Source organism: Myotis brandtii, unplaced genomic scaffold (genome assembly GCF_000412655.1).
Source record: "Myotis brandtii unplaced genomic scaffold, ASM41265v1 scaffold99, whole genome shotgun sequence".
NCBI classification, from domain to species: domain Eukaryota; kingdom Metazoa; phylum Chordata; class Mammalia; order Chiroptera; family Vespertilionidae; genus Myotis; species Myotis brandtii.
In genome coordinates, this window is record NW_005372121.1 from 565,330 (window position 1) to 575,644 (window position 10,315).

The 10,315-nt window shown below is 39.6% G+C and overlaps 1 protein-coding gene across 1 annotated transcript in view; it reads right to left on the bottom strand.

Annotated features, from left to right (window-relative positions):
- Positions 1 to 10,315, bottom strand: part of SERPINI2 (serpin peptidase inhibitor, clade I (pancpin), member 2) — a 33,777-nt gene that overhangs the window by 2,015 nt on the left and 21,447 nt on the right. Inside the window, exons 7-8 of the mRNA XM_005886540.2 lie at positions 8,563 to 8,649; positions 3,918 to 4,007 (exon numbers count right to left, since the gene is read on the bottom strand). Coding sequence (XP_005886602.1) covers positions 3,918 to 4,007; positions 8,563 to 8,649 — 177 coding nt within the window. The remainder of the gene's footprint in view (positions 1 to 3,917; positions 4,008 to 8,562; positions 8,650 to 10,315) is intronic.

A 10,315-nucleotide genomic window follows, 5' to 3' on the forward strand; every position in this document is an offset into this window, starting at 1 on the left:
GACAGGAGCCTCTCCCACCTCCGTGGCAGCACTAAGAATGTCCAACTAACGGTTTAGACCCAATCCCTTGGGGGCCTAAGCCTTTAGTCGGACATCCCCCGAGGGCTCCCTGGCTGCCAGAAGGATGTCTGACTGCAAGCTTAGGCCTGATCCCCCGGGGAGTGGGCCTAAGTCGACAGGTGGACATCCCCCAAGGGGTCCTGGACTGTGAATGGGCACAGGCCAGGCTGAGGGAACCGCCCCCCCCCCCAGTGCAAACATTTTTGTGCACCAGGCCTCTAGTATGTAATAAAGGATAATTTCAAAAGTGATAAAATAATTTTTACATAATTTTAAAGCTGATTGAAAGTACATTAAAATGTCTTTGGAATAATAGTGAGAGAGCCCCTTTTCACTCTTTACTGTTCAGTCCAAACACTGACACACCCTTAGGAGAACCCAAAACATGAAAATAGACAAAGTCTCCAGCAGACATTTTCTTCTTTTTATGAGTAATTATAATTCATAACACCTTCATAAATTATAATCATTAGTAATTAAAAAATCTCAAAATAGTTCTGCAAAAATAAAGAAAACTAATACTTCTATTTTTCAGGTAGGTAGGGATGCATAATTAATTTTTCCCAGGATATTTTGTCGCAATAGGAATCATCAGTGACTCTTGTATCTTTATGATTCTATAGCATATCCAGATTAATTCTTCAGAAAATTTTAAAGTAACTTTTATAGAAATTCCTAACTGAAGATATTGTTTAAAATTTTAAACACTCAGAAGTGTAAGACATTATATAGAAGCCACTTATCTCAGCCTTTTCAATCTGTTTCTTTGAGCAAGGAGAACCACATTTGGAATTAAGTTTTCAGGCAGTCACCCATCTACTCACTACTAAATCAGAAAGATTAATGGAATCTCTTTTGACATAATAGCTATGCATTTAGAGACAGGATGAAGCAGAAATCATTACTGTTTCCATTTTTCTCCTCGTGCCCATTCTTAAAGAGGTGTCCCAATTTTGATTATCATATTTATACAACATCTACATAAGACAGAAACAACTTGTGCCTCCTAATATTAAAATACAATAACATAAGCATTGCTAATGGCATAAAATAATAAAGAATTCTTAATAAATACCATGCAGTCTTTTTCTCCTTTCAACTCAAGATCTGAAAGAATTCTAACCAGTGTAATACTGTCAGTTTCAAAATCATAATTCACTACTTTCTCAGAAATGACACATTTCATATAACATGTTTCACAATTCCTTTCTGAAAGTCTCTAAAACTGTCCTATATCCTCAGCCCCTCAGCCTAAAAGAATAAAAAAAAATTCTTTATTTCCCTGGATGTTCAGCTTAGTAAGAGCTTTGAAAGACTATACTAAAATATAAAACTAACCGGATAGAAAGATACAAATAATGTATGGATTTTGCACAAAAGGACTGTTTGACTCAAAACAATGTTTAAATTTAAATAAAATTTGGTTGTACTAAGTCTAAAGTCATTCATCCTCATACTTCTGAAATGGTTAAATGAATATATTTTGTGTTAGAGCATTAGTAGTCTACTATGTTATGCAAAGTCGTCATTTTTGTTAATCTAAATAATTTTTTAGTTCACTTGTGAGAGAAAAATAAATAAATCTCTGAATGTGTATTGTCTTAAAATAATAGCCCATTCTACATTTTACATGGCAACAATTTACAGCCCCAATAAATGAGTTGCCATTTATTTTAAATAATACTTTAAGGGAGGAACCCCAGTTTAGAAAGTTTCATTACAATTAAGATCATAAAACAGTAGAAATTGTCATAAGGTCTGATAGTGTGAAGCCCTATCACAAATAAATAAATAAGTACTTTATTTTGGGTTTTGAATGTCACTGCCTTTTAACTGATGGCTATTTCATGGCCTTAGTCATCAGCTTAGAAAATAGAGGGTGAACATCACTATTCTAAATGCCATCATTTTCTTGTTCATCGATGCTCAATGTAGCTTCATTTCATTCTGTTCTCCATACTCAATAATTGTATACTAATTGTAAGAAATTAGAGTTATCCAAAGGTCAAAGGTGTATGGATCAAATGACATACTCGGAATATCTTTGAACACTGACACGTCTACTACTGGAATTGCAGTTGTGCTCATGCAGGTTCAGCAAATCTAACTGTTCCACTGTTCCCAAGGTAAAGCCTTCAGAAGGGTCACTCAACGTTAGTTTCATGGAGTCTAAAAATAAGAGACTGAGCCCAGCTGGCATGACTCAATGGTTGATCATTAACCTATGAACCAGGAGGTCACAGTTCGATTCCTGGTCAGGGCACATGCCCAGGTTGTAGGCTTAATCCCCAGTAGGGGGTGTGCAGGAGGCAGCCAATCAATGATTCTCTCTCATTATTGATGTTCTATCTGTCTCTCTCTCTTTCTCCCTTCCTCTCTGAAATCAATAAAAAACAATTTTTTAAAGAGACTGGCATATCCTTTAAAGGACCAATAACATCAGAATCCCTAACAGATTTAGTTAATCTAGCAGATTTAGATTCTGAAATTAAATGTTTCCTGTCCGTGTAAAGCAATTTATACAGATAAATTTTTTTCATTTTCCTTTCTTTATTTGGTTATTCACTCAATTATATTTATTGATTTGTTCATACTTAATACTTATGTGCCAGGCACAGTGCTATAGGCTTCATATGTCCTCTTATTTAACATTATGAGATGAGTACTAATATTATGTTCATCTATATATATAAAAGCCAAGCGACTAGAACAGTGGAACAACTGCAATGACCGGAAGGACCAGTTGTTATGACATACTGTGGCAGCCAACCGGCCCGATGGGCACCCCAATCGGTCCCTCCCCCAAACCTCCTGAAGCCCCTCCACTTGACCAGCCCTGCCCCTGATTGGCCCCACCCCACCCCACCCCAATCTGGGGCCGGTCGACCGGACCCCACCCATGCACGAATTCTTGCATGGGGCCTCTAGTATAGCAGATAAGAAAAATAGGACCTAGAAAGTATAAGTGATTGTGTTACAACTATTAGTTAACTGAGCTGGGACTTGAGCCCAGGTCTGATACCCAAATTCATACTCTCAATCTCTAGGGACACTAATATTGTGTGCAGGGCACTCTGCCAAATACTGGGCTGGATACAGGAATGAATAAACAATGATGTCTGCTCTTCTCTGGTTTATGACCTTCACATGGACTGGAGTCCCAACTATAAATAAATGTAAAAAAATTTCCCTCACTGTATCATACTCCTGACCTCTCCTTTTCAAGAGAAAGTACAGAAACATCTACCCAGACAATCTGCATGTTCATATGTTGACATTGTGTCAAATGCCAATCCAATCCTCTACTATCACCTCTACCTTTTTCACCTAACTGCATTATCAACCAAAGGACCAAATTAGAGATTTGGAATTATGTTTGACCCCTCCCACCCACTCAAAACCTATACCTGGTCTCACTTATTTTTTTGTAATCTACCTCTGAAACTTTTCACAACTCTGCAACTCCTGATTTCTACTATTTTAAACATCGTAGAGAGTTGATTTCCAAGACAAACAGGTCCTAGTCCCTCTCTGCCACTTAGACAAATTACATAACCTCTGTTCAAGCTACTATGTCTTTATTAGTTAAATATATAACCTATTGGAATGATGAGAGATTTAGAAATAGATATTTGAAATGGTTAGCACATATAACAGCTATGTTGGCAGTTATTATTACCATTGCCCTATTTTTAAGCCCTTGACATCTCATAAAATAGAATATCTGGTAAAAAAACAGGTGCTCAACAGATATCCATTGAAAGAATAAGTGGTTCAGGTATGTAGATTACAATTGGTATCTAGGAATACGTCCATTTAACCTAAGTAGTTCCCCCAGGAAATTCTCAAAAAGGTACCTGTTGGGATATTCTTCATAATAAACAGAAACGGATGATTTGCTACAAATTGGTTTGGAGCCAGGCTCATGATCACAGGGATTTGTACTCCTACAAAACAGAGACAACAGTTATTTAGATGTTCACATTAAAAGATCAGTAAAGAAACTTTTAAAAGAAAATATATCCATAATACTTTATGTTCTAGTAGACAGGGAAGGTTATCTTGTTTGAGGAGTTAACATGTGGAAAAATTACCATTTTCTAAATGCAGAGAAGTTTGAAATAAATTTAAAAGCCAAAGAGCAGAAGAATAAATATTGGATCATTCAGGGACTAATTCTAACTTCACATTTATGCTCAACGAAGAAGAAATCCAGATACTGGATTCAATTTAGTGAAAGCAGTTGAAATATTTCATCTTTAAATGGTAATTTTCTGCTCAGTTTTTATTTACATTATATGATTTATTCTTATAAGGTTTCAAGTCTAATTCCTGTGCAGATATGTTTGCACTTTATTTCTATTCTTCAGGCTTGTGTAATCACATCTGAGTTTAATTATTTTTTAACTTACCTTCCCAAAATTATTCTGTGAGCTAGGAGGATTTGTGCTGTCAGTGTGTAGGGAGGTTTTATTATGAGATTAGAAGCAGAGATTTGCTGCCTTAACAATTATTTACTATGATAATTTATACCATGCTGTTCTATTGTATCATTTGTCAATGTTTAGAATGGGTGAATTTGAGTGATTGAATTTTTTCTTTATAGATTAAATATGTCTATACTCAATTCAGATGTTTCCTTTACTAATAATACAATGATTTTTTCTTTATAGATTAAATATGTCTACACTCAATTCAGATGTTTCCTTTACTAATAATACAATGACTTTGTACAATTTTTTAGACCTATGAAAATATAATTTTAAAAATATATACCATGGCTTTAGAGTTGAAAAACAATTGTACAAAAAAAAAACACCAAAATGTTCCTCTTCACTCTTTGTTTGGGATGTGCAAATTAAACTGACAAAAACAGAGTAACAGAAGACATAGTTTATTTTTTTATCCACATAGGAATGTTACAGAAAAGAAGTAAATACTCAAAAAAGTGGCTAGGCTTGAGTGCTACCATACTTACAAAGGGTGGTAAATTGTGGGGAAGTGAATAGACAAAGAAAAAAAGGTTTGGACTTCTAGGGGTGGTAAGTTGTGAAAAGATAAATATATGGAGGAAATTAATGGTAGATAATGGTTATTCAGTAAGGCTTGTTATATAGACTCATTTTACTGCCAATTTCCATCTCCTGTGATAAAGGTGCAATTTATGCCCTGCTCTTAGGCAGATTAGAGCATGTAGAGAGCTTTTTTGGTATCCCTTGTTTCTCAATTGCCTTCAGTTTAAAATAACATTTCTGCCAAAGTAGCATGTTTTGGGGTGGCATATTCTGATCCGCTTCACAATAAAACATAAACTTAGCAACATGAAATTCATAGTACTGCCCTATCGGATGATCAGGGCTCTGTTGCCCAAATTACCAAGGAATACAGGCCCATGTCTGAATTAAAGAGATAATCAGAAAAGCACAGTCAGTATAGTATTCTCATGGGTGAATACTCAAACTTTTTTGTTCTTAAGCAACCCCTGAGCAGATGCCTGGAAGTTAACATACTCCCGATGACTGTTCTGAGGTAAAACACATTAGGGTTACTGCTGATTGTTACAGTCTCTTAGAGAACTCTAGACTTAAAGTGAGAGCCAGTGGACAATAGCAGAGAGCGTTCTGAGCATGAAGTTAGGAAATTGATTCAGTTCAAACTCTGCTGTAAATTGATAGTCTGACCTCAGGCAAGCCACTTCACATTGTTGGGCCTGTTTTTCACCAATATAATGAAAGGGTTAGGTAATGATCCATAATAACTCTTTTGGTTCTATGTAAAAGCAGCTGCAAAATGTGTCTACATGGAGAGTAACTTCATACCAATGCAAACTTTTGATTTTTCCAAGAAGTGAAATATTATATCCCCTCCAATGTAAGTTCCTTGAATACAGTAATGCAAAATCCTTCAGGAGATGACAAAGTGAGACTGCAGTGTGTCATACCCAGATGTCAAAACCTGTTGATACTACATTACAAATTATTTAAGAAATTCATATCTATCTATCTATATCTATATCTATATCTATATCTATATCTATATCTACATCTACATCAACATCTACATCTATCTATCTATCTATCTCTATCTATCTATCTATCTATCTATGTATACTAGAGGCCTGGTGCACAAATTTGTGCACCAGTGGGGTCCCTGGCCTGTGGGATTGGGCCAAAACTGACTCTCCGATATCCCCTGAGGGGTCCCAGATTGCGAGAGGGTGCATACGAGGTCAAGGGACCCCACTGGTACACAATCAGGGCCAGGGAGGGACGTGGGAGGTTGGCCAGCTAGGGAGGGACCGTGGGAGGGCTCCAGGGTGTGTCCGGCCCAGCTCACTCAGTCCCAATTGGCCAGAACCCAGCAGCAAGCTAACGTACTCGTCAGAGCATCTGCCCCCTGGTGGTCAGTGCATGTCATAGTGACTGGTCGACCAGTTGACTGTCTGACCCCTGGTGGTCAGTGCATGTCATAGCAAGCAGTTGAGTGGTCTTAGCATATCATTAGCATATTATGCTTTGATTGGGTGAACAGACAACCAAATGACCAGACACTTAGCATATTAGGCTTTTATTATCCTACTAGAGGCCCAATGCACGAAAATTCATGCAAGAGTAGGCCTTCCTTCCCCCAGCAGCCAGCACTGGCTTCCCTCTGGCACCCGGGACCCGGGCTTCCCTCCTCCGTCCGCCTGCAGGCACCCAAGACCCAGCTGGCTTCCCTCTGGCCCCAGCATTGTCAGGAAGGATGTCTGGAATGATGTCCAGAAGATTTCTGGTCTAATTAGCATATTACCCTTTTATTATTATAGATATGCAAATCAGCCAAATGGCAGAATGACCAGTCAGTGGGGGGCGGGGCCGGTAAGCAGGTGGTGCCAGGCAAGCCAAGGCGCATGTCAGTGGGAAGAGGGAGGGAACAGCTATGGGGGTGTGGCGGAGGGGTTATGGGAGAGGCCAGCACCATCCCCTGATAGGCCCATCTGGTCACCTCCTGCAGAGGGAGGCCAGGTGGCAATGGTGGGGTGATGGAGGCAGCACCATCTCCTGATTGCCTGTCTGGTCCTCCCCTGCAGAGGGAGGCCAGGCGGCAGCAGTGGGGTGATGGGGGTGGTGCCATCCCCTGATTGGCTGGCCCAGTTGCCTCCCGGAGAGGGAGCTGGCCTAATCCATCAGTAGAACATCCCCTGAGGACTCCTGGACTGTGAGAAGGCACAGGCCGGGCTGAGGGACTCTCCCAGTGCACAAATTTTCATGCACAGGGCCTCTAGTATATGGAAGGATATATATAAACTTGTAAAAATTTATCAATGTGGCAGTTTAAATAATACATATCTTTTATATATTGGTTAGAACCCAAATAGTCAAAAAAATTAAAATAGACATATGAGGGACTTGTTAAAGTTGCTTTTTTCATTTCTAATTGGATTTAAGGTTTTTTCCTTATTATTTTTAAGTATCTCTTATATACATCATAGTTACTATTCAAACTTCCATCTGTTCAAAGAAATATATCATAGAGGAGTGGTTTTCAAACTGTAATGTGCACACAAATCACCTGGAGACCTTGCATTTTTCTGATTCAGTAGGTCTGAACTTGGGCCTGAGGTTCTTTTTTTTAAAAAAAAAAAAATTGTATTGATTTCAGAAAGAAAGGGAGAGAGGAAGAGAGATAGAAACATCAATGATGAGAGAGAATCATGCCCCCCACCGGGGATCAAGCCTGGGCATGTGCCCTGACTGGGAATCAAACTGTGACTTCCTGGTTCATAGGTCGATGCTCAACCACTGAGCCATGCCAACCGGATGGGCCTGAGGCTCTACATGTCCAACTAGTTCCTGAGTGATGCTGATGCTGCTGGTCTATGCACTACACTTGCAATAGCAAATATAGGCTGCCAGCCTCTGCAGACACTAGTTCTCAAACCTGGAAGCACATTGGAAACAATCAGGGAAACTTAAGAAAATGCTGGAGCCTGGATCTTATCACCAGACACAAAGATTCAATTATTTTGGACTGGACACAGGATTACAGGATTTTAAAAAGCTTTCCAGGTGATTCTACTGTGCAGCTAAGTTCAAGAACCACTGCATGGAGATAATGACATGAATCAGTGACAAAAGACTAACTTGGTGGGATGGAAGAATGAAATTAATACAATTATATAAGAGTGAGCATTCCTGAACAACAATGATTTTATATTTGAATCTAAAGTTTTCTCTGCATATCCTATCTGCTAATTGACAGGTAACCCAATTTGCAAATAAACACATATCAATAGATGGGCCTCAACTCCTAATCAAATCTCTTCCCTTCCATTTGCATTAAGCTATGGCAGAGATGCATAAACACCTTATACAATCAATTTCTTTCTGTGTCCTATGGAGTTCTAGACAGCAGGAATGAAAAATGAGATCAAAGTCCTGCAAAAATGCCAGCCCCTAATGCTCATTGCCCCCTCCCCCAATCTTTCCTCCCAGCTTGTTGTGAAGCCCATTGTCCTACCGGTAGATGCTGCGGCTTCACTGCCATCTTCATTTATCTCCAAGAAAACTTGCTGCACGACTTGAGAAACATACAGTTCAGATGAATCTGTTGGAAAAAATGAAAGCATATTTAAGTGTTAAAATTCAGAGCCATGGCTTATTGGGTTCCAGGTTAATTACATTTTCAAGTGAACAAAGAAAAAGGAAATAAGAAAACTCTTTCCAAGTTAATTAATTTGCTAGAGAAAAAGGTGGTTTAGGTTTAGCTTTTGCAGAAATGATATAGAGACAGATACAGAGAGACCAAGCGTGGCCAAGATATAAAAGGTAAAGACAGAAGGGTGTACTCCTCAAATCAGATATCTCATTAAGTGAAATATTGAATGGACAGCATGGTCTATAGACAAGATGAAAGAAGCTTTACAGATTCGAATTAATCCCACCCTGTGTTTTCAACCTCAAAGCCACTTGTCTTTTAAATTCTGTATCAGTTTTGATCTAAGTTTAAAACAAAATTTACTTTTCTTTTACACCGGGGAGACTATGCAAGTCTAAAGCACTTCTGTGGAATCTGTCATAATATCACTTCAGAGCTATGCTTCAAAACCTGTCAGATTTTTCAGTGTAAGATGGTGTCACACAATGTTTTGTTCTGGTGTGGATACGGGCTGAGAGAGATGGCCCTCTTCTCTCTTTGTGGAACTGATGTGTGTGTGAAGTGTTCCTGGCACAGTGAGGATGGTCTCCTTGAGAAGGGGGAAGAGAAATCATGAGTTTCAGAAGCCATCCGCCATCCCGCTCCTACAACCTTCAGCAGCGAGACAGCTACATTCAAGGGTGACAAGAGGAGGAAATGGGCCTGGAAACTTTAAAAGGAAGGAGGAGAGGAGCTGGGTGTCCCTGAGAGAGAAAGCTGATATGATGCAGGTGGACTCCACCAAAACCACCAAATATGAAAGGGTTCATGAAGAGATACCTGAGCAAAGGGGGACTAGCTCTGCAAGCTTACGGGAAAGGAAATCGCCTCAGGCAAGATAGAAGTCCTCAAAGGGACATTTACATTTCACTAAAAATAAACTCCAAATCACTTGTGGTGATTGTATCTGGGCCCTGATTACTTTTTATCCTCCTCTACACTCCTGTCCTTATTTGGTAGCTCCAGCTACAAAGTGAAGGAACAAAGTCCTAGCTCTCCCTCTGCTTACAACTCCTTCCCAAACCTTTCCCTATTAGCTCTCATGTTATTCAGGTTTCGGCAAAAATGTCATTTCCTAATAACAGTCTTCCCTCACCCTGTCTAAAGATGGAGGAAAGGGCCATCCGCCTCATTGTGTAGATTAACTGACAAGCAGGAGAATGCGCTTTAAGGTCAGGGGGGAAAGGCGCCTTTTTTCTCCATGATGCCTGGAATACAACAGGAGTCACACAGAGAACACGGAGCAGAGGACCGAGGGGCCCATACCAAGAGCAAAGCCCAAACTGATGAACAAAAACAGATCCAGAGACAGAGAAGCATCGATCAGACTGTCAAACCTCAGAAGGAAGGTAGGGGAGGGTGGGGGTCAGGGGGAGAGATCAACCAAAGGACTTGTATGCAGGCATATAAGCCTACCAGCGGTTCTCAACCTGTGGGTCGCGACTCCTTTGGGGGTCGAATGACCCTTTCACAGGGGTCGCCCGCCTAAGACCATCCTGCATATCAGATATTTACATTACGATTCATAACAGTAGCAACGTTACAGTTATGAAGTAGCAACGAAAATAATTTTATG